At 48.6% G+C, this 25337-nt stretch overlaps 1 protein-coding gene across 3 annotated transcripts in view; it reads right to left on the reverse strand.

Annotated features, from left to right (window-relative positions):
* Positions 1 to 24471, reverse strand: part of LOC126531025 (uncharacterized) — a 79889-nt gene extending 55418 nt beyond the window's left edge. For all 3 annotated transcript variants that reach the window (XM_072288256.1, XM_072288255.1, XM_072288254.1), the window contains exon 1: positions 24147 to 24471. In XM_072288256.1, the coding sequence (XP_072144357.1) occupies positions 24147 to 24261 (115 nt within the window). In that variant the 5' untranslated portion in view covers positions 24262 to 24471. The remainder of the gene's footprint in view (positions 1 to 24146) is intronic.
* Positions 24472 to 25337: the final 866 nt, after the last annotated feature.

The raw sequence follows: 25337 nt of genomic DNA on the forward strand, positions 1-25337 counted from the left end.
GAACAATTCTTATGCCGGCGGAGTGGTGAAAGAAAACTAGCGCGGCAAGAATAACGTGCATTACCAGCGACGTGATTGTAGTTTTCGGCTGGTTCGAGTTACAAGAAACTGACTAACTTGCGTAATCTTAAGACTAATTACGGTATACAAGTGACTTCTGGCACTTTAGAAAAGAAGTCAACAGTTCCGATTTTCTAGTAATTCTTGCTACTCACAATGCAATGCTCCCATTCACGGTTAAGCCTGCTGTGACGTTGTTTACACAACGTTACTTTCTAGATTTCAGGTAAGAGGCCTTCGTACCGCGATCTCTCTCTTTTTTTTAAAGTAGTCAGCCAGCCGTACATTCGGTTAGGTTCCTCTCCTTTCCTACCCTCTTTCAATTTCTTTCTCGCTACGCCGGCGTCTCTTTCATTTTTCCGCTCTGCCTCATAGACTGAGCTCGTGTGCCTGTTTCCTTACAGGAAACCTGTTACCCACACCAAGACAGGCCGAGGGTACCTTCAAGATGATTTGCTACGTTGTTCTTTTACGGGCCCCACGTTCTAGAGCTGACTATACCAGAAGCGAGTTCGTGCCCAGCGGAGATGCCACATTGATGTTACATCTTCGAGTAAACAAGTACGCCGTATAAAAAGAAAAGAAAAAAGGCGATACTTCTTGTCGGCGCTGCGTTTATGACACCGGGAGACGCTAGTCTCGGTTCTCTCCTTCTTTCAGCGAGCGCTTGCCTCAGCCCGCATTTCCGTTTGATGACCGTAGGAAGGACTTGGTTGGCGAGCGGAAGGAGCGCTCGACACGCCTCGCAGGAAGTACTCGTTTTATGGGGATATCACTGCGCGCGAGCGAGCGGGAGCTGCGTCGACTTTATTCAGCCGAGTTCCTCTCGGCGGCCTGTCGCAGTCCACTGCGAGGCAAGGCCCATTCAGGCGTTTCGAGTTTCGTCGCTGAAGATACAGGTTCGCGTGTTCGATAACCTGACAAAAAAGGCCCAAGCTCACAGCCCCGCGCGCTACTTGAGACTGAGACTCTCGCGGTGACATAGAAGTCTTACGCAGTGGGAGCACGTTAGCGCAGACGTACGCACAGAAATAACGAAAGACGTACTGTATCCGACAGTAACAGTGTCAGTGGCGACATTTTGTTGCGATGTTATCAAGTAGAGAACGCTAGAAACACTCGCGTCTCTCACAACCCCTCCCCTCCCCTCACTTCTTAAAAAATAAAACGCACGAGGACAACTTCGTGATGGTGAAGCGGCTACCGATGAATTTACGTCAGCGGATGATGATGATAATTTCCATGAGATGTCGCCAGCAGCGCTGCTCCTCGCGTCTATGTCAACTGCATTGTGCACTAGTAAGTCCTCAGTATTGCCAAACTACTGATCAAACTAATGTTCCCTTAAACATCTTTTACAGCAAAGCTGTTTAAGGGAACTACCACAACCGTTTTCGTTCCGCGACGGTGGTAGATTGGTATTAGATTCCAATCAAAGCAGAACCAGCCATACAGCCTGCCTCGGAGTACCAAATGTTTGCTTCATGAGTAATTATCCATAATTATGACATAAATGTTAGCCTACGTGGGAGCCCAAAAGTGACAGTATCACCAGGGTGTCGGTGAAAAATCATACCTAACTAAAGCCAGCATAAATGCCCCTAGTATACTTCCGACGAAAGGTGTAGTAACTCGCTAATACAGCTTAGCTGTTTTTGACTAGCTGAGTTGCTCAGATTGGCATAAATCTCCGAAAGTATTTTTGGCGCAAAGTCCAAAGCCACCACCCAGGTTTCGGCGATTTGCCTTACCTGCGTGCTCACCGCTCAGTGATCCCAGCCGGGGCGGGTTCCATGTTCTTTCTCGCTAAGCAAGGTAACACTGCTTTGCATTTCGATGCTGATTACAGAGTGGTTGAGAAGCTGCATGGAAAAGTACGCGTTTTCGGTAGGCGACGCCACGCCGTAATTGCGCCGAAAATACGTCCCTCGACGTTATCGTCAAAGTTTCGCTGGAAACACGTTCCATATCGTTAAGGCTTTAGGAAGCGCTCGACCAGAAAGACGGCAAAGACAAACACACTGACGGTGCTTAAGTCTGGAAGAACAGTTTATTGTTCGAATGCTGACACGAGTGGTTGCTTTTCTAAAATTTCTTCCATTTCATCAGTCGTAAAATTTTAATCGCTGTTGTGTGACAGAAAGAGAGGAAAGAAGTTGTTATATATAGGGAAGGTAGGAAGGTCGCCCTCGACTAGTATGTTCGGGAAAGTTATCACTTTGAGCAGCCCATTGAACTGTTTGGCCACTGGTCCGAAAGTAGAAGTATGAACCATAAACTTCTTGGCCAATAACTACAGCAATATTCGTTTTATTCGTTTCTTTCTCTATCTTCTCTGTAAGTTTTCTTTATTCCTTTTTATCCAAACCTACAAATTACTTCGTCCGCATGTAACTGCCTCAATCATACTTTTATTTCCTTCCCTGCTTCTCTCTTATTTAGCGTTCAAGGCGTATTTCAATAATGCATTTTTGACTATGCTGCCCCGATGGTATACTTCTTAGTGAATATGCGGCGCCTTCATGGTCGTTATCTTACTTGCTGTCCTCCTCCTCCTCCTCCTCCTCCTCCTTCCCTTTTTCTCCTTCTTCTTCATCACCATCATCATATCATCATGACCGCGACAACCACCGCCGTCGCTGTCATCGTTTAATCGAAGAGTACAGAGCGGAAAGGAGCCGCCTATACAACAGGCGAAGCTGCGTAGCCGAGAGGGGGGCAGCCGCGGCACGACGGGTCGCGACGCGCGGCCGCGCTCGCGAGGTCAAGTCTGCCGCAACGTCTGAGAGAGATTCTCCCCAGGTCGCAGTCGGATCAATGGCTCGATGGCAATACACCCCTACGTCGGGCCACCGCGTAGGGTGATGCGCCGGATGAAGACCGCTAAGCGCGCCATCCGTCAGGCGGGGGAGCAATGGCGTCCGTTGCTCTCCCAAAGCACGGCCGTATCCAGATCTATGGGGCTTGCGTTGTCTGGGCGGCATCTAAATTGACAGCGCGTCGAGGAAAAAGAAAGTGATACAAGAAGAAAAGGTGAACCAACCGTCGTCATCGTCGTCATCATCATCATCATGATCAAGAACATTTATTGATCTCTGCATGATTTTTTGTTGTACTTGAAGAACAAAAAAGCAGCGCTACAAAGGCGTGGACTAAAAGAAGAACATGTACGACGGACAGGCTCTAACTTCAAACTAAATTACCCCATTTCTTTTGTCGTAGTCCGTCAGGGTCTTCTTGGACGCTCTTGACTGGTTTTAGCATGAGTGGGGGCTTTTGTCCAGGGCTTCAACGGCCTTAGCTGCCCTGCGTGCTTGCTGCACGACACCGATTTGGTCCTCGCAGCGGTCGCTGGCCAGCAGTGCCTCCCATTGCTCCGCACTTGGATTTATGATTTTGGGGACTGCTCTTATAAGTTGGCATTCCCATGCGGTGTAATACAAGCTGGGCTTTTGACCGCACCCCGGGCATTTAACCGCGTATCTGGTGAGGTACATTTTACTGAGTATAGTTTAAGTTGGGGAAGGTTGCTCTCTGGAGCTCCAATCAGCGGTCTCCGCCTTCGTTAGCGGCTTAAATGGGGGAGGATGTCGTATCCTGGTTACCCTGTAGTGTGCCAATAAAGTGGAGTATTCATTTGGAACAGAGGGTAGACTTTCGTGTGTGGATTCTACGGGTGCTCGGATAGAAAGCCCTCGGGCTACTCTGCCCGCCCCTTCGTTCCCCGCTATCCCTGCATGTCCCGGCACCCACAGTATATTGTGTTGGATCGGCTGTGTCTAGGTATGCAGCGTGGAGGAGCAGCGTCGATCGAGTATAGAATGGCGTTAAACGTGGTTTTAGGGCCCAATTTTATCCAGCAATCGGAGTGCAGTCTGGTGCAGAAGGATATGTCGCTATTAGCGCCGGCACTAAACAACTTGCTATACTTCTCGTGAAACGCACAAATTATTCAAAATTGACGAGTCTGCTTTTCTTTCATAATATATTAAACACAGCTTGTCAGCTTAAATTAGAACCACCCCTCCTCTACAGTATGTGTAACAAAGTGTTTAGGTTGCAATTATTATAATTCTCTTTATTAAAAAGTAGTCCTCATTGTTGGCCGAGCACAGGTAGTTGAACGCATTGTTTATCGTACATTATTGCTTGTGTACGTTACCTGTTATCATAGGCATTTATATATTGATCCCACCCGTACTACGCATTCAGATTAGCTGTGGCAAGAGGTTCCTGTGTGCATTTGGAACTTTTTTTTCTCTAATTAACCCCACAAACTGCGTGCGTTGTGATGCCAATAAAAATGGTTGAAGAAAGCCGGGTACTGGAGCGTCGTCCGCGATTAGAAAGCTAAGTGGACTTGCTGGTGCACTAGTTGAGAAATAATTGTCAAAATTTTTCTATGCAAGAAAGACGAGTGCACAAACCATAACGTCACCATGGACGACCATGAAAGAAAACATTAACCAAGACGACACCAAGAAAACTCGAGCGTAAACTACGCGGATGAATAAAAACACCGTTTTCTTTTTTCAGAGTGATGACTTATGGGGCCTAAATAGAAAGATAACCTTTTTTTGGCAGGTAATGGCCTTTTAGAAACGAACGCATGAATACTTGCATCAGTGTTGCCTGTCCGTGCAACGTTATACGTGCGGCGGCACCATAGAAGGCGTTCTACTGATATTACAGAGCGGCGAAAGCCGTGTTGACTTGGTATAAGTTAATATTCTAAATTATACTGAATGAGAACGACTTGCACCGTAAACTATACCCCGAGACTGTCTATAGCGCGAAAAGCCGTTTCACGCTATCTAAAGCCCTTCATGGGCGGTAAAGTGGGTTCCTGAACTCTGGGGAGGAATATCAATAATTCTGTTATCGCTGCCGAAAACACTTTCTGCCACCGTAAAACGCCTGCCCACGAAGCAAACGATCCGGAATAATAATTACGGCAATGCGCTGATCGCCAGATTGCAGACGGTGACCAAATAGGTATATGGCCTCCGTTCGCGGGGAGTACATCCCGATTCTGGCCATCATCGTTGTCATAGAACTAAAGTACCTAAGGAACCATCGCGGTAATGGTTCTTTGGAGGCAATCACGTTGTGTCGGGGAACGCGTTAGGAAGCCCGCAACACCTTTTGCACAGTCGAGATGTGATTATCGTCGTTTCCACGCCCGTTGTTCGTGATGCCATGTCACTAAATGAAGCTCAGTAATCGGCACCGCACCCAAGTATGACGATTTTTTTTTCCGTACCGTTGGATCGCCCGCAGAAGGCAGTGTCGGGAGCTTTCGTCGTGATGAGCTCCATTCTAAGTGGCTCTGCCAGCGTCGCGAATGTGATAATCGCGTTGGAGATCGGGATGCAATAATTTCGGATGTCTCAAAAGGTTTGTATTGCTCTCATTCTAAGAGTGTCCGCTACGTGTATTATAAATGAGTGGCCTTTAATATCGGTGCTGCGAGGTAACGGCGCGGTGAATGCTCAGTTGGGTGAAATATTGATTTAGTTAGGTTAAGTAGTTGGGATTTTGTCACTGGCTTCTCCGCAAAAAACTATCAGATAATCAAATAACTATACCATGATGAGAAGCTCAATCTCAATCATGGCAAGTGGGATAAAATGTACGAGCACACACACACACGCACACAAAAACACACACACACACACACACACACACACACACACACACACACACACACACACACACACACACACACACACTCACACTCACACTCACACACACACACACACACACACACACACACACTCACACTCACACTCACACACACACACACACACTCACACTCACACACACACACACCGATGTTGTTTAGGTGTTAAAAAAGACAGTTTCGCCTGGAAGGTGAAGCATAGATTGCGATAACAAATTATTATACGAATTAAGGACACTACTTTATCAGCCAATTAAACTTGTAAACATTTGCTTACTAAATAAATTAACAAGCATGACGTCCTACACTCACCGACAAACATGAACACATCTCACGCGATGACTGCGGACACTTGCTGTCAAACGCTGGCATGAGGAAACGAGGCGGTGAGGCAGCAGCAGCGAGTAAAGTGACCTTCGTGCTGCCTCTCGCTTCAACGCAAACTAAGAGGTGAGGACACAGCGCTGACGAAGTTATGAGCCCTCGGCGGAGCTAGACTCTGTCTCAATCGCAGATCACTTTCAATGTAGTGCACAAGCTGCCGCGCTCAGCCGCGTCATACGCAGCCGCCGTCGGATTAGAACGCACCCCCTCTCCCGATGGTGCCTTGCGCGCGATGCAAGACGCGCGCTTCCTCCCCGCCTTTCTCCCTTGCGCACTCGAGATTGAGTGCGCTCGCCTCATCCTCGCACGCTTTCAGCTGCACACACATCCTACGGCGCGGCCACTATGTTATCACACTTGGACTTTATATGTAACATCACCATGACGACGACGACGGAAGTGTACCTGGAGTGTCCATATAATTGTTATCGCAATAAAAGGACCTCTTTTATGCAAAACAAAAACTAACAAACAAATAAACAGTGATTATTCTACATCACTATCAAAGCAGCTCAACGCAGACGCCATGTGCTTGATGCGAAATCTCCGCACTCTTTGTCCTAAGTCGAATGCACCCATACCAAACGAGCAGGACGACTGCACTGTCTGCAAGATGTGACGTCATAAATTTTGGTCAGAAAGCTGGTTCACAGCCCAACCCCAAAAAATGCCCCCGTATTGAATCCGCGTTATAAGGAACTATTTATTTTTACTCTTCCTCGCGTAGCGATGCTGTCACTTCGGCGTCAATGCGCTTTTCTGTCCGGGCAAGTGGTTGATTAGGCGTCGGCCGCTCGAAGACACCTTACGACCTCAGGTACAAAGAGAGGAAAGCGAGGAACTGTTTGCTTGGAGTTTGAGTCCCGAGCCGGAGAGCTCCTGCCGGGGCGGAGAAATTCAATTTTCTTCCAGCCAAGGTAATTGAATGATCGATGATGCAAAGGCTTCTTTTCCGCGGCTAATTACGTGGTTCGCCTCCGCGGCCCTTTTCTCGTTCGCGTTACTTAATTTGCTGTCGAGACGAGGGTGGCACTGCTTTGTGGTCGAACCCACGCGCTGCCTGCGAAAGAGAGGGTGCTGCGTCATTCCATTATTAGGCTCCACGTTGTGGTTCGCACTGAAGTGAGAATTGGAAACAGGGACGGTTACTCTGTCACATCACGGGAGCTCAGTTGCTGTCCTGTCTTCGCCTGGCTGTTCTTCTATTTTCTTCCGTCCTGAAGCGCTAAACGTGTTTCAGATATTCACGTTCTTCTTTTTGTTTTTGTTTACGCACGTGCGGACTTTGTGGACGTGGGAGCTAGAACACACCGCGACACCAGGGAGTAAAGAAGGGGACTTCAGTGAATACCTCGGTTGGCATCCACGCCAGTGTACAAGTGCGGAAACACTTTGTAGTAATAAACCACTGGTGTAGGAGTTGTTCATGTACGGACGTTCGTGGACGGTTCAAATGGCAAATTCCTAGCTCCGGTAGAAGTCATTAGAACGTAAGAACACATAAGAAACCTCAGCGGATGCATCAGTATACAACCCAACCTACCCCAAAGATCTATCCAGAATTGCGTCCACTAATCTTATATTAAATTTGAAAGTCTTTATGATTGCAGACGTCTGCGATGTCTCAAGATTGATTCCTAATTTCGAGTGTGTAAGATCTCTAATACGAATTAAACATATTTTTTTCTAACGAAGCATTACATCTGATGTACTCTGCTTTTATGGTTGTTTGGCTGTGGCCACACGCGAATGCTTCTTGCGATATCTGGAGAGTGCCTGCTCGCAAAAAAGAAAGAAAAAAGAAAAGAGTACGCATATAGCGGCTTCGCAGTGAACGGTTAAAGCCTACTTGCCATGAAGCATCCTCTTTTTTTTTTTTTTTTTTTTTTAGATTCTCGCTCAACCATTTCAACATTCTGCGTTCGGATAGGTTCTTTTTTCTCCCTCAAAAGCTTCCTTGCTGAATATACTGACCATAAAACTGAGTTTGTTCAAACTGAAATCGGACTAAGCTTACAGTATCTATCAAGGCTTATTTTCGTACGTTTATTAGAAATAGAAACATATTCCGTATTCAACTCAAGATTCCGAACTTTGCTTTTCCGAGTATAATTGTATTCGCTCTCGCTAGAAAATTATGATATTTGCGCGGAGCTATAAATAATTTCCAAGCTAAATCTATGTTACTCTAAAGCTTTCAGCGATTGGCCGAACAGCATTCACGAAGGGCAGGCTGTTTCCGCCTGTGCGAAATTAAACGTTCTAGACCGCCAGTCAAGGAGCGGAGAAAACGAGAAGAGAATGTTTCTTATTTTTTTTTTTCGTGGACTTCGCAGTTTCGGTAGGAATTTGAGCAACAGAAAGATAATTACAGCGATAAAGGCATGTAATGAAGGCGCCCGGACCGCAGCTTCTGTCCCAGATTCCTTCGTTCAGAAAAGACACATAAGGCTAGCGTAGGGAGGCATTAAAAAAAAAAATAAAGAAAAAATTTTTTTGCCCATTAGCCGCAAGACGTGGTGTAGCACTACTTTATTTTTCGTTTAATATTGGTGGAGCTTGCAGTCAGCCGATCCTTTAATTAGTCCTTCTGAAAGAAAAACAGAAATTGCGTCTTTTTGTTTTCTTTCAAAGGCGCAAATAGCCCGAGAAAAAAATAAATATAAGTGAGTAAGGACAAGACAATGGCCCATGTTATCGGGCTCCCGACTTTCTCATTTTCTTGTATGGCTTTTTTTTAATCAGGAGTCGAGGTAAAAAGAAATCTCGTTAGCTGATGGGTGCACGCAAGTTTTCTGGCGATCCCGGGGGGCTCTGTTCTTCCGGCGGCAAGAGCTGCTATCGATATTGAGGTTGAAGTTTTCAATATCCATGGCTGCGCTGAAACTATAGATCGCCACCTCTTTAGCGCGCCTAGACTGGAGGCAGCTGCGTAGGAGGAGGAAGAGATGAAAGATGGGGAAGTTGACGAGATGCATACATCTTCATTCTAAAACGAAAGAAATCTTAAGAGAATCTGTATACTTCGCGACAGATCTATCAGCCAGACGTTACAGTGCTGTGGTATTTGTTTGACTGTGTGTAGATTAAACTTAACGAAAGAGATAGACAAAGACAGACAGGCAGACAGACCTGATAACACACTGAAAGAAGATGTAAACGTGTTATCTGAGTTGAGGGATCGAGAAATAAAATTTAGAACTTCTTTAAATGGCTTTACTCCAGTGATAAATCACAACGCGCTGCGTCTCATTACTGTCCCATTGGCTAGCACTGTACCACGGTTATCATTGCGTTCGCACCTCGAAGTGCTCTAGCGTGAGATAATCCTAGAGAATACCAATACCGGGGATGAATTCACTTAGCTTCTCTTTTGCTAGAGCCGTTTGCCACTGCTCGGCTGCCTAAGCTGACAATATAATTTCGGAGTATCACACATACAAGGTGGTACCAGTATGCACAAACTAAACCATTAACTTAACATTAACACGAGGCACCTCTTCAATGTCGGCTGTCATTCGGAGTTGTTTTAACGACAGCTTATTGAACACTAAACAGAATGACTGAGAGTGCTACATGTGATGCTTATTTCTGCGAAGAGAACATGGAGCCCTCGTCTGCCACTGTTCTCGATTTGCTATATAAATACAATCAATATCCAACGCCTTGCGGTGACCAGACCATCGTCCACTGGCCGTGCAGACTCTACTTAAACACTGCCACAACCGATCATCGCCCTACGTGGCAGTGAAGGCACTTTTGTGCTTTTTGAAGTCGACTGGCTAGTGCGAGCGCCTCTGATTAATTCTGTCCAGGCGCGTAGAGACATTCACCGCGTCTTCCCTATCTGTCTCATCTTTATGTTCCTCTTGTACCTTTTCCAAGAGTAGGGTAGCCAACCGGATGCTTTCCTAGCAAAGCTTCCTGCCTTCTCCTTTTCGATTTATCTTCGCTAACGGTTGGAGGGTCTGACAAACTATTCTTGCTTACAAAGTTTTCTTGCAACGCCAGATTTTTAGCTCTGTCACTTAAAAATGACTCGCCACCAAACATGAACACCTGTCATCCCAGGGAATGAATTGGCCGTTAAAGAGATTGTTTATTGTGCTTACAAAGCGTTCACAATAAGGACCTGCTAAAGGATCCGGCATTCTCTGCCACTGCCTAACAAAAATGGACACAATTTTCTGCTGTCACAGTAACGAAAGAAAATAATAAAACACAGAATCCCTTGAAAAATATGTAAAATAAACAGTATAACTTATTATTCCATCTCGCAGGTTGCCTAAATCCGTGCACCTAAATCCGAGCCAGATGAAAGTAAGATAACCAGATCTCTTATGACAGCTCACGAGCTAGGTCTAGCCCTTCCGTTCTTTATGTTAGCTTTTACGTTGAACTCTGCACATTACGCTGGGTTACCTAGCTGAGCACCGATATTGCCCTTGCGCCACGTGTCTGATGCCAAAGCAACAAATTTTGTCAAAAGAACCAGCGCCTGTGGTCACGTCCCCATTTCCCAAGCATCGTCAGATCGAGCCATTACCCCTGTCGTTTCGACGCGCTGCTGTCCGAAAGAGATGCGGCAGGAAACGGGAGGACGCGGTGCTGAGACGCGAAGGAAATTGCCAAGACCAAGAAGGTGACGAAAGTGCATTAGGCAGTGTCGCCATGAAACAAAAAGTTAATAAACAGAGCAAGAAAATTGATAAAGAGGGAAGAAGAGTCAAAAGGCGTGAAGGAAAAGAAAGACGGCGCCGGTTCGCATTAGGGGCTGACACTTCTCTTCGGCCACTCGCGCTGAGACGCGGAAATAATATATGAGGATCTTCCATCTCGCGCTGTCTGCGCGGCCTTCACACCACTCGCTCGCCCTGTGCGAAAGAGAAAGCAAGCAAGATAGTGCGGTGCCCTACGCGAATCGAGCGCTGGAACTGGAAACCACGTGCACACACCGTCGTGGTGAGAGCGACACGGGGGAAACGGATTGAGGGCGAGCGACGGCGACGGGACCGGTAGGGAAAATAACGCGGCGAAGATTCACCGCTGTAATTTGGACGCGAAAAGAAATGAGCGAGGAAAAGGGTATCATCACGTGGACGGCCGACCAGGCCGGCCAGTACAGTCTACGTTACTAACGGGAAAAGCTGGATATAAGAAAGAAAAAGCGTAGGCCTGTGCGGGAGCGGCACGTTGCTTGGTGCGGTGATAGGGAGGGGAGGGGGCGGGCATCGGTGAGTGAGTGCTGGGAAAGAGGTTCTCGATGGGCGTGCTACACATAGGGCAGCGGCGTCCTCACGGTGGTTATGGAGGTGGGGAATTACAGATGATGATTGGAGAAAGCCGGTCGCGGCGCTGCGCATTTGGACAGATAGAGAGAGATAGAGAGAGAGAAAGAGAGAGAGAGAGAGCTGGGGCTTCAAATAACGGTGCCCTTCTATCTAAAGCCTTTAGCGTGATGCCAGCCCCAGGCCTCGGGCTAGGGCTCGCCGGGGCAGCAGGCGGAGGAAGGAACGATCGTGCCAGTCGAAGGAGCAGCGAAATGAGCATCTCGCCATCGAGCTTTCCCTCTCGGCATCTTCGGCGTTCCTCCTAAACCCCGCTGTACACAAATGCGAGCGCGGGGCGTTTCGATGCGAATGCACGAACGTGCGCACGTTTGTGTGGCGTTCACTGGCTGTGTATGTTTCTTTCCAACCCGATCGCTTGTGCCGTCTCGTTTCTATATTCGTTTTCGTGTTGCACGCGGAACCGAGGAATGTGCCCTCGTCGATCGATTGAGAAAGCAATCGACGCTGTCGTGAGGAACAAAAATGCGGCCTTTTCGAACCCTGTGGCACTCGGGAAGCCCAGACATCAAGATTTCTGAGGTGCGTTTTAGGCGGCGCAAGCTTGTGTGCTCGTTCTGTTGCTTGTTTTTGTGTTATTGTTTCTTTGTTATGTGCGTCTACTTCTTAGTACGACACAAGTCGCCCCGGTTCGTCCGGTTCAAGGCTCTTCGCCGGTACAGCTACAGCACGTGGATAAATCAACCCAACTGTCCCAACAAGCCTCATTCGAGAGTTGGACGTAGAACTAGCTGCTTCGATCTAGTTTGCATGAGATTGATTTTTTTCTTTCGAATATGCCTTCAATCGCACTGGAAACAGCCTAAATGAAAGCGTCATCGAAGTGACAGTGCCTCTCAAACTGTCTTTCAAGGATCAAGAAGATCCGCCGTGGTTGCTCAGTGTCTATAGTGTTCGGCTGCTGAGCACGAGGTCGCGGGATCGCATTTCGGCCACGGCGGCCGCATTTCGATGGGGGCGAATTGCGAAAACACTCTTGTACTTCGATTTAAGTGCACGTTAAAGAACCCCAGGTGGTCCAAATTTCCGGAGTCCCCCACTACGGCGTGCCTCTTAATCAGAAAGTGGTTTTGGCACGTAAAACCCCATAATTCTTTTTTGAAAAATTAGAAAGGAAGCTAAAACGTCGCATTGAATGAGAATTTTTTATTAAACTGAATTTGTGCTTTGACATTGCAGTAGCAGTAATAATGGGGATGGTGATGCAATAAAAAATTGATGACACGTACTATGTTAGTATGCCCGATCAGCAAATATTAAGATGGCGAAAATTTTTGCCAGTGCCGAGCAACCTTGACGATCCGCATTCATAACTTCCGAGATGCAACCTTAAAACCTCTTGCGTGCGATCCGCATCGTCATCTCCCCTCATATCTTCCTCTTACCTGGCCAGACAATCTCAGTTCCACCTCTCGAATATTTTTCGAAATGCTTGGGACTTTAACCCTTCCTGAAAGATAGAAGTCCCAAACTCGATATTTCTTATTGTGAAGTCGCAAAGCTATCTCAGCATATTCATTACAGCTAGTTGCCTCTCCTGAAACGCCGAGTTTTTGGTAGCGATCAGTTCGGTTCAATACAGTAGTTCTTTCTATATGAGTATGCGGTGGTAGGTACTCGGAGTATTTAGAGCGATCGCTCTGCTCAAGGTTTTTCTTCAATTCAGTAGTTTACTCCGGGGCACAAAACGGGTAGTGCTTCTTATGTACACGTGCGTAACAGGCTCTATCGACTAAAGTACAGCACAAAAACAAATACAAGTATATCGATGGTTGTTCTATGGGCGGTTTGGTTGTTGCCACAATTTCCACAAAGAATGGAGCCTTAATTAGCGCAGTCTCGGGTGCTAGAGATACACCGCAGGAGATACGGTGAGTCAAACAGCAGCTTGACGAGGGCAGAAGGAACAAGTCGAGCTAAACGTTTACCGACAATCCGCGGGCCATAAAGAACTTGCAAACCGGTGTCGATGCAGCCTCGCGCGGGTCCAACTCAGCGCAACCTCCTCGCATCCTCGCAGTGGGAAAAGACGGCGCGGGAGGCCTTATTTACGCACATTTATCAATGCACGTGAGGAGCGGCGAAGAATTTCGCTTTCTCAGAACGGTGTGATCGCTGGATACTCCGGGATAGGCGGTAGAGGATATGATGACCGAAAGTTCGTGAGTAGCCACATCTGTCAGAATGTGTCCTATGGAGGACAAACTGGGGTGCGGGGGATGGGAGGCGCTATCCACACATTTTGACGCGCGTGCAGTTTATCGCGACCATGAGTGACGTTTTCCTTCATGTGGTTGAATTATATCTTCTAGATATTCTCACAGAGCAATCAAGCGACGTTGTACCCAAATAAAGATGTTAAAAGCAGAACAAAATCTGCAGAAGGGAGGTTTATTCTTGCTCCGGTACCTCCTCGAAAATAAATCACGCAGATCCAATGCACATGTTGGAATCTATGCTTTATAATGAACGACGATGCGCACAATATTGTTTACTATCATCCTATTGAACGAGTAATCTCGTGGAATATTTTCCTTTATCCACCACTAGTGTCACAGCTTCATTGTCAGTCAGTTGTTACGTTTATGCACTGCAACGCTTACAAGCTATGCCGAAACGCAAACTTCAATTCGTGCGGATGCAATGTGTGAGACGTACACGTAGCGATGTCACAATACGAAGGCGATATGCGATCCTTGCCGAGGGAAGAACTGCGATGACAACAGGTGTGTCTGCACAGTAAAGTACGACACGTGTCAAGCAACATTTAGGGAGTGTGTACCTCTTGTGCCACAGTGGAACATGCCCAGTGGCAGACACCGAATGGTTAAGCAAAACAAATACAGTAATCAAAGAACCCGTGTAAATATAATTATCCACTGTATTCGCAAATCGGTGTGCCTCCGAGATATCCGACATGAGATATTCTGGTCTTATGAAGGAATTGTAGTGATACGTGTCCATTCTGGAGTATTGGCCATGAATGGGGATTGGCATGTACGTTGTAGCTAAATCAACGAAAATTAAGTGAATCCAGGAATCCGTTAAACATTATTCCCCACAAAAGCCAGATCTTTCAAGGCGCTGGTCACCTGGCATTTCATCATTGTCGTCGCTGTCGTCAGCATGGCTTGTGCACCACCTTTTGAAGATATGATGATTCTTGGCAGGGGCAGGATGATAACCGAAAGAGAAATCTTTGAGGCGTTTTATATCAGTATACAACAGGAAGGAAAATACACCAGTGTTCCATCTATCTGAGCGATAAAGAGGTAGCTTTTATAAAAGGCTGAATTTAAAGATCAGTTAGGGCAAATGGTGTACTCATCAACTTAAAGATTTTGTACCTTGCTAAGAGCAATGCGCATGCGTTAGTCGTTTGATGTTCGAAGGGGATCCGTGTTTCAAATATATATCAGTTGCTAGTCCAGCGTTGTCTTGTCTCTTCTTGCTGCGGTGTTTGCGTCTCAATTTTTTCGCTGGCTTCCTCAAGTTTCAGCGCGAACCAACTAGTCAAAGCAGTAACTTTCCCACGACAGGACGTGGAAATGTTGTGTCATCGCCGCCTTGCGGGCTTGCTGGACGGCTCAGAGTTGGTCGCTGAGGTCGAAGCTGCGCAAAGCAGCGGCCCACTTCAGCGATATGGTCCCGGAGTTTAACTCGTTTTTGCGTTGGGCGTTAAATTCCCATAGCATGTGTTTGAGTGTAGTCGTGTCCTGTTTGCATATCTTACATCTGTATTCTTTGTGTACTTGTGTACGGCCCTGCACGACCTCAACAGCCGGTCGGCAGCCGGCCCGGATTTCGTCACGAACAAGGCGCTCAAGAACCTCGATGACGGCTCGATTGAAAAGCTCGCAAAATACTACAACAAGTGCTGGAGAGCGGGCGCGCTGCCAAAGCTGTGGAAGACAGCCAAGACCATCCTGATCCCCAAGCCGGGGAAGCCGCCGGACACGGATAACCTCCGGCCCATCTCGCTCACGTCCTGCGTGGGCAAGGTGCTGGAGCACGTCCTGCTCAACAGGTGGCAAGACTACCTGGAACGAGAAGGGCTGTACCCGGCCACTTTGATCGGCTTCAGACAGCATCTCAGCACGCAGGACGCGATGCTGCAGCTCAAACACCAAATCATCGATGATGGTGGCAGCGCCCGCGACAACAAAGCCATCCTATGGCTCGACCTGCAGAGCGCCTTCGATAAGGTGAAACACTCGGCGATTCTGTCCCACGTTTCCAAGCTCAACATGGGGAAAAGATCCTGCAACTACATCAAGGACTTCCTCACGGACAGGACCGTCGAGCTACGAGCAGGCGACCTACAGACGCAAGAGAAGAAGCTCGGGAGCACCGGAACACCGCAGGGATCGGTCATTTCGCCGATGCTGTTCAACCTGGTAATGATCGGAGTGGCCGAAAAGCTCGGGCGCATCGAAGACGTCAGGCACACCATCTACGCGGACGATATCACGATATGGGTGACCGGTGGCAGCGACGCCCACATCGAGGGCGCGCTGCAAGCCGCCGTCGACGCAATAGAAGACCAGCTGGAAGGCACCGGACTGAGATGTTCGCCGAGCAAATCGGAGCTTCTCATACTCCCACCTACCAAATACAGCAGAGGCAAGACCAGACAACGCGAAAACGAAAAAATCAGAATCGTGACCAAATCCGGCAACGTGATCCCCGAGGTCGGCAAAATTAGGATCCTAGGCATGGTCATCGAAAAGCACGGAAGGAACGGCGAAACCATCACCCGTCTCAAGGCAAAAGCAGCCAACGCAATCGACTCCTCAAACGAGTCACTTCCCGAAAGGCTGGCATGAGAGAGGAGAGCCTAATTAGGCTCGTCCAATCTTTCGTCATCAGCCACGTCGCCTACGTTGCAGCCTACCACAGATGGCTGCAACACGAACGAAACAAGATCAACGTGCTCATCAGAAGAGCGTACAAGACGGCGCTGGGCCTGTTCGAGTCCACAAGCACGACCCGCTTGTTACAACCCGGGCTACACAATACGCTCGAAGAAATAGCCGAAGCGCAACGGACCTCTCAACTGGAGCGGCTGTCCATGACCAAAGCCGGGAGGAAGATACTGGACGATCTGGGAATAAGACGCTCGAACGAGGTGGAGATGAAGCTCCCCGTCCCCGAAGAGGTCCGACGCCAGACCAGAATCGACCCCATACCGAAGAACATGAATCCCGAGTTCAACAAGGGAAGAAGAGCGGCGAGGGCCAAGGCTCTCATCGACCAGCATGCCAACGACGAACACGCGCGGTACGTGGACGCGGCCGAATACCAACGGAACGCCTTCGCAGCGGTCGTCATAGAGGCGTCAACCGGCGCCACGAGGACGGCAGCGAGCGTGAGAAGCACCGAAGCGGAACAAGCGGAGGAGGTAGCCATCGCCCTGGCCATCGCCGACGCAGATTGCCACACGGTGCTGAGTGACTCAAGACAGGCGGTGTGAAACTTCGCCAAAGGGCAAATCTGCAGGGAGGCTGAGCGCGTACTGCGAGCGGTAAAACTAGACGAACGAAAAGTACGACTCAAGTGGTTCCCGGCGCACGCGGGCGACGCGTCGGAACGCAATGAGAACCATAATGAGACGGCACACGCCGCGGCACGAGCGCTAACCAACCGCGCCCCGGCGACAGACCGTCCGACGTGGTTCGGAACTAAGGACCGCATGACGGATTACAATGAAATCGCGAAGGCCTACCGCTTGGCTCGCAGGACTCTTCCACCCCCGCACCCGAGACTGAGCCGAGCGGAGGCGGTAGTACTGAGACAGCTCCAGACCGGATCGCTACCGAGCCCGAAACTGATGAATCGCATGTACCCCGAGACATATCCGACAGATATGTGCAGAGTCTGCCGGAGGGAGACCGCAGACTACACGCACACCTTATGGGACTGCATTAAATATCCAGAAGACGCTAAATCAAGAACACTCCCACCGCGGCTCGAGGCAGCCGCAAAGAGCTACGACCGAGACGATCAGCTCTGGGCCGTCCAGCAGGTCCTCGAGGCGCTCGAAAGGCACGGACCCAGCGAGCCGGCAACGGCGAGCGGAGACCCGCGCCGAGTAACGACAACTTCGAGGATGACGTAGGCCCTCGTCGGGGTGCGCGAGCGCCCAACTGCAGGCATAAATAAAGTTTCTCCAATCCAATCCAATTCAGCAGAACGAACTAAACGCGGCTTCCCCGTCTGACTGCCGGGCCTGAACTGGCGGGAAACGGCGGGTGCGAGGCGAGCGAGCACGCAATCATCGCCCACCATCCCCCGGAGAGAGAGGACGCCTGTGACTGGCTCGCGCCTTGCGCTACATCTACTTCTTCATGCATATAAAACCCGGTTTACAGGGCGCGTATAATGAACCGACAGTGGCTGAATCGTACCGCAGCCGTGGTCTAGAGCTAAGGGCGTCCACCTCGGCTGCGGGAGGTGGTTAGTTCTAAACTCGCCACCGGAGACCCAACCGGTTAAGAAAAGGGGTAGAGACGTGACCCCGGCCTGACGTCCTGCTTTCCTTCTGAGATGTGTGTCTGGGAGAGGCCTCGCAAACGCTGCCTTGGGCGGTAGTCTCTATATATCAATAGTTTAGAACTATTCCAGCCTGCAAAGGTGGTGCTCGATACGTCGTGATACTGTGACGTGATTCACAGGTTGATGCACCATGATACTGTGAGTATTCACACGTAAACACAGGCTTTCACAGGTTTGTTCTGTGGTGCTCCTCACCTTCGCGTGGTCGTACGTTCGTGCCCTCGCCTTGTCAAGCGACGTGAGTCAAATGATTTCATTAATCCTGCCCTATCGTTGCTGTCCCGACACAGTCCAATGCAGTGTCTGCAGTGGCTGTCCTACAGGAAAAAAAAGAGTGAGTGGCTGATACGGCTAGCGTGGTAGTCTCGCGACCCGGAGGTCGGTGGGTCGAATCCACAGCCCGACAAACAATTCTTATTTCCGCACGGCTTGGGCTTTTTCGTACTGCAACACCAATACCGACGCCCACACAAGTGAGGCAATACAAGCTTCGTTTGAAAAAGAAACGTGTGGCCTGTCGCGTGCATAGAAAACTTTGTAATCCACCGTTGCCCCACGAGTCGGGGACCGTTGTCTGGGTTCAACATAGAAAATGCATCAAGAACGCGCTTGGAACACCGTCACGTGGAAGCACTCTCATTCCATGCCTGACGGCTTGTGGCGCTCGGCCAAGGCAAGCGGCCTAAAATGCAACCACGGCTGAGACGGTCGCTCCCATTGGAACCTGCCTGACGCGGCAGGCAGCACTGTTCTTTTTATCCAGCGGCCGTGGTATAAGTCTGCCTTCTGGCCACAAAATTTGATCAGTGCCGATAAGACTTTGGGCCAAATGGCGTGGAGTTTAGCTGAATTATTAAAGGAAATAGTTTGTAGCCGACAGAGGTGAGACTCTTCTGATTTCTTCTTCTGACTCAAAAAAAAATAGAGTTGTGCGTTTTAAGAAACATTTCTTTATAATAAATCATTGAATGGTGGAGTACTGCGAAACACAACGCAACACTGCAAAGGATGTATCCGGCGTCACTTATGGCCACCAACACTTGCTTTTACATTCTTGTGATTTACGAGAGTCCCGCTTGACGTCTCCCCAACGTATGCTTCTTTGCAAGCACAGCAAGGGTGCGGTAAAGCACGCTTGTAAGAAAGCCGGCGCCGGCCAAGTTCAGGCCGTACGATGGATGTTTTACATGCTTGCTTGTTCAAAGGCTTAACGCTTTACCGCTCTCCTTCACATGAAGAAGGTAAAAGAAAGAACGTAACGTTTTTTTCGTGTTTGTTCTTCTTCGAAGCGTAAGAGGAGACCTGACAGACCAGTGCGTATTGTTTCTACCCGAACGAAAGCTTATCGCGGCCTGTCGCTGGCGGCTGCTGATGTGTGAGCAGCAGTTGCTAACACATTCTCTCCGCTCCCACGTTTCGCAGGGGGATCAGTTGCCGTTGCTATGACCACGCAACGTCCGTCAAAATAAAGTGCGCTGGTGGCTTTGTGAAACAAGCAAAAATTAAGAGAAATGGACAGTCTACGTGTCGTCAACAAGCGCTGGTTGCCGGTTTTTCGTTGCCGTTTTTAGGAGTTACGCGTCGGACAGTCCACATTTGGGCGGCATCAGCAAAAAAAAGAAAACTGGAAAGAATAAGACGTCAGCACGGTTGTGTTCATGCGACATACATATACCTTGTGGTTCTGACGGCCGTTTTAACGGCTACGTGCCGTCGGTAGAATCAGACTTCTATTTGGAAATGAAACAACGAATACATATCCTCTATGAAAATGTGAAAAAAAAACAGGAAATACAGGACCGAAGGATTGTATTAGATGCACAGAATGAAGGGAGAGAGACAGATAGAGAGAGAGTGAAAGCGAATCGATGAGTGATTAAGACGGCATACAGAAGGTTGATACGCTTGTAAGCGTGGTTAAAGTCCGCGCGGTACTACATTGGCACAAAAGAGAAGATGCCATATTTGCTTTTGTCTACAATCAAGCGGCCCTCGCGTAACTCCTCTCTGGCGTTAATTAGACGAAGCAAGAGGAGACACGCACGGGGAATCAACGTGTGTGCAACCATTGCCGCAGGTACACACTGCAGATTAAGTGCGACTGGTGAGTGTTTTGAGGCTTTCATAAATAAGCCAAAGAACTTACTCGATGCTACTGTCCACGTGCTCGCCAGACTCACTAGATTCAGTTTGTTTGAACAATGCAACACGTAAGTAAAGGAAACCGCGTGAACTGCAACTTCGTTTTACTTCCATACTACGAAAGATCACGTATGCCAACGACACATGAATTATCGTTTCGGTATTGCGCCGCGCACTGCTACATAATTAGGGTAAACACAATGCATTGTTCGGTCTTTACACTGCTATCCCAGTGTCAAACGGCAGTTTCTTCAACCAACGCACAATGCGAGAACCTAAGTGCTGTGGGCACTGGTGTACTATTGTTTCTCCCTCAGTTGCGTCGGTATCACTTATGCAAATCACCAATGGAAACATGTAAAATGTGCAAATTAAAACATCTTCTATTGTTCCTGACGCTGTATTTCACAGGGCACCACCGCATGAAAGTTATGTAGAAAAAGAAATAAAAGAGAATTAGTAGTTCAAAGCCAGAAAAACTGTTCTATCGTTCCGAACTTAAAGATACATTCAGGCAGAACTGACCTGTGATGACTATCCAAGTATGCGAATAGCCGAAACGCGTCATGTATGAGGCGTGTACTGCGGCGGGACTTCTCTATGACGCTTTCCTCTGGACACGCTGCTCCTTCTGGCGGTGCCGCCGTGAAGTCCGCACAGCCCTAGTGACATTCTCACATTGACCCGAATTAGCTTCAGAGAGGTTCACTGAGTAGTGGAACATACGTAGCGGCACATGCCCACCGGCACATTCGCACGTGAATGGCCCACATATTATACTGCACAATCTTCGGGAACGGCTCACATTTTTGGTGTGATCGCTACACAGCTAAATAGCCGAAAAAGGAAAAGACTGGCCATACAATGCCAAGAGTGTTATTTGTATTCGTCACAGCTTCGCCATAAGGGCAAAGCAACGAATGCGATAGCAACATGTTAAAATATTACACGAAGTGTAAGACTCGTAGCTGTAATGGGAGTATGACTTAAAGTAAGCCTAAGCTTACTAAGTAAGAACGAGCTGTTGTGCTATGGATCCTCTGTTTGAGTGTTGCCATCGGACAATTTTATTTGTATTTATTAATTAAAGCCAACAACGCCTTTCATAGCGACGTTACCACCCCTTTTCTGTATCGAGTATATCTAAACCTCTGTTTTGGACCGATCTCGGAGGTAGCGCACAGCCGCGTCGATAACTTTACGTCATTTTCAGGTATGAGCTCTGGTATTGTTTCGCAATTTTATTATTTAAGTCGGAGAAGATTTAAGATGAAAGGTATGCATTGTGGGTCTGTTGTTTCATGACATTTATTTGTAGGCTGCCATTCTCGAAATTCTGAAGAATATTTGCAATTTTAGTGATGGAATGCTGAGGCACACAGCCCGCATATACCGCATGTCATATAGCATGGCAAAACATGTAGCACATATACCTAAACATATACGAGACCTCAAGGCGACGACGACAGCAAAAATTCGCTCGAATTTTTCATATAACTGCTATCGCCGTAAAACTCGTATGCCACTTGTGTAAGACGCCATCTGTGTCGAGCTGTTAGGATAGATATTTGCTTACTATCAACCGGATCCTCCGCGTTGCCGGCTAAGCGGCGTGTTATGGTTGGCGGCACGCCTCTGATGCAACACAAAGAGCTTGACGGTGAATACCAACTGAGCGAAAAGTTTACGATCACTTTGCCGTCGAGCGTGGGGGCAAACTGTCTCATCACGTGCCATATTATGCATTCAAAAAGGGTATTGTACGTAATCTCACGCGTATTTATAATTTTTTAAACCTCCTTTGCTGGTTCATGCAGTGCTCCTGTTGCAACTACGTTTACAGCGATCGTTCAGCGCAAACCTCCTCATACGAGTTCTGAATTCTTCCTCTGACCAAACACGTACCCTGTAAAAAAATTGCTGACAGAATTTGTGAGAACACGGAGAGCTAGTAAAATTGCCCAGTACATTGGCTTACAGGTATTGAGCAAAAGAAAAAAAAAAAGCAGAAGGTGAAATTTGGGCTCAAAATATTTTGCTGGTATTGGACACGACAAATAGATACCGTCTTGAGCATACCTAATATATTTTTCGCAATATATATATATATATATCTCACACACACACACGCAAACACGCACTCGCTTTCTCTCTCCACCTCTTGCACGCATGCACACTGGACACAGTTGCTCGAGGAACTGTAGCACGCCATAAGTACGTCGGTTAAGTGAAACATTGCACTTCACGAACTGCGAAATCGATACCAAACAACAAACAGTAATAAAGACATAGCTTATGGAAAAATGAACGGCTGCAGTTTCAAAGCAGCCAAATTTTTCTTTTACCAGAGAAGGAGAAGGAAGAGCTATCCCTTGGAGTGCTCGAAATTTATTCGGCATTATGAGGAAGCAAATGCACTCGTAATCATTAACGCGTTTAGCTTTCTTCAGGAACTAAACGCGGTATTTTCGTGTCTGACCGTTTTCGTGGGGCACCGATCCCGAAGTTAGGTAAGTCTAACAAGGTAAAACCGCACGGTAAAAAACACGCTAGAAACACAGCTATGAAAACCGCACTGAAAACCGCGGTGTTTCCTGTGATAAAGGGAGCGTGCTCGCATTTTCTCTTTGTGACAGGTACCGTTCAGAGACGCTGTCGTCAAGACGCTGCAGCACCTCTGGTCGCAGACGTTGTACGGGAGGTGCTTGTGGAATTGGCACTCGAAATACCGGTTTCCTCCAGCGTAAGGGTAAGGCACGGTGGTGAATTGAGCAAGAACAATACCGCAACATAGTGTCACAACTAACCACTTACCAAAGCATGCCAAACGCATTTTGGGATAAGAGTCGAAGTTGGCTCTTCATAAATTTTATTTGGTTTCTTCACACCGAGTGTAATATCTTCCTGAAACGCTCCCGAAGGCTAGGAAAGCGCTAAAGTGGGGGTATCGTATAACAAAATGATAATCAATAGGACAAGACGCCCAAACATGTACACGCTTAATCCGCCTCGCATATTATCCTCTATTTGGCACTTTTTATTTTCGAGCAATACATCATCTGTTGTCTAACTACCCACTAGTCCAGGCTCTCAAGTTAGTAATGAGCAGACTAGGCCCAGAGAATTACGCTCCTCACACAAGACTAATAAAAGAAATATCGCTGTGTGGCGATCGCGCTGCAGCTTAGTTTAGCGTAGACGTTTATTCATCGACCATAGTGTCGTGAAGCAGGAAACATCAGAAGAGTTCGTCCCAAGTGCCCCTTTATGCTGAATATATCAGTATTCGTTAAACCAGCTATCAGGGTTTCATGATAGCTAACTATCAGCTATCCTTCCCAGGAAGAATGGCTGGCACTGCCGAATTTTAATAGCTGCTGCTACAGCGTGTAATAATTCATTTCTCCGTATCTTGAGCGAGAGAATGTCCGCGGCACGGGACCCTCTCCGTCCTTTGCAACTATGCCGAGTCCCCTTAAATATTCTATAGGAAAGTCATTGTTTAACGTGCCGACGTATTAGCAGCTACCAACACCAGTCCGGTATATTCTTCGAACATAGCCTACCAAACAGTGGCTTGTACTGCTTGCAGCACCAACGGGGACAAGTAAATTACTGCAGCTAAGCAAAAGGTGTTATAGGAAGCTGCGTACCGCCCTTGTGTACGCGTGTTTGTATGCCATAGGGTGACCTTAGCGATGTACTAGCGATGCCGTTTATGACTCCAGTTGGAGAGAGTGAACATTTGTCGGCGTATTCTCGGAAAGTTGGACATGCGCGAAAGATTGCACAACGAAGGCATTGACGAGCGAGCATTCACACACGCACACACGCAGACACGCACACACGAAGACACGCACACGCTCTATAACTCCGCCCGCCAACGCGTGAGCCATGCGACAAAGCGATGCGCGCGTGAACGAGCGCGCCGCAACATCTCGTCACGGCAGGCGTTCGCGGCCTGCCCCCCTCACCTGACACGGCAGCGACCAGGAGCAGGAACAGGGTGACCCAGCGACGTCGTCGAACACCGCGCTGGTTGCTGCCGATGCAAGTGGCACAGGCGGGGCTCGCGACGCATAACTCCATGGCCGGCACGTTGCCTCCATGGACGCGGCTGGCCGCCGGGTCCACAGCGTGTAGGAACTCCTTCTTCTAGCACTGGCCGTCGACTACTCGCCCCCGATCACCGCACAGCGAAACTGGGCCGAGGTCCCACCTCCAGGCAGAACGCCGTGGGACCGCCGCTTCGGTCCGCGGTCGTTCACGCACCACGCGCGCACACGCACCGCACAGGCGTCTGGGCACCGAATGAGCAGATCGCGATCGTCAGCGTGGCGCTGGCGGCGCGCAGACGCCCAGTCGGGGCTGCTCCGAGCGCCCGCTCCTTCAGACGCGAGCGCGGGAGAAAGTGAGGCGCGCAGCTTTTAGGCGTGTCGAGGCGCCTACGGTGCTGGCCCCGAGAGCTCTTTGCTACCTGGTCCGCAGGGAGCTCTGTCCCTATTTTCCTTATTTCGGGTCGTTTTGTTTGCGACTCGAACACCTGTTCCCGTTCTCGTTTTTTTGTTTATATTTCGTCCGGACAACAAAGCTAGCTGTTCACGTACGGCTGAGAAACAGGCCCGCAGGATGCCCGCGCGTTTCCTCCCGTGACCTAGCTTGCTCTCGAGCAACAAATGACGCGACGTTCGCCCCGCGCCCCGAGTAGAGAGAAGTAAAGCTCGATCGCTCGTTTTTCTGTACCCCCTCGGTGTTCTTTCTTTCTCTTCAGGCTCGTACCTAAAGTTCAAGTGGGAGTGGAAGCCTAGTTTTACGACTTGTCTAGCTAGGCTCCTGCACGCCGCTTGCTGCCTTCCGCATCTGCAGCGACTCCTTGTGTGGATCGTACTCTGCCTCGTGCTGTGAACTCCTACGGGAAGTGCGCCGTGCTGGACCGCCGATAGTGGAGCCATTATTGTAATGGATGTCTACGCGAGTGTTGCAGACGTAAGGGCGAAATGAGTTTGTTTGAGCTGGTGGCATTTTGCGCTGGTCATGTATTGACCTGTGTTCTATTTGCGGGGCCAAATCGTACTGCAGCATTACTGCCCCAGCTCTAGTTGCTGCTGGTATTGTCCATAACTTCGTAGTGTGGCCTGTAACGCATCGCTCAGTGATTTTCTTGT

Source organism: Dermacentor andersoni, chromosome 5, assembly GCF_023375885.2.
Source record: "Dermacentor andersoni chromosome 5, qqDerAnde1_hic_scaffold, whole genome shotgun sequence".
Lineage (NCBI taxonomy): Eukaryota > Metazoa > Arthropoda > Arachnida > Ixodida > Ixodidae > Dermacentor > Dermacentor andersoni.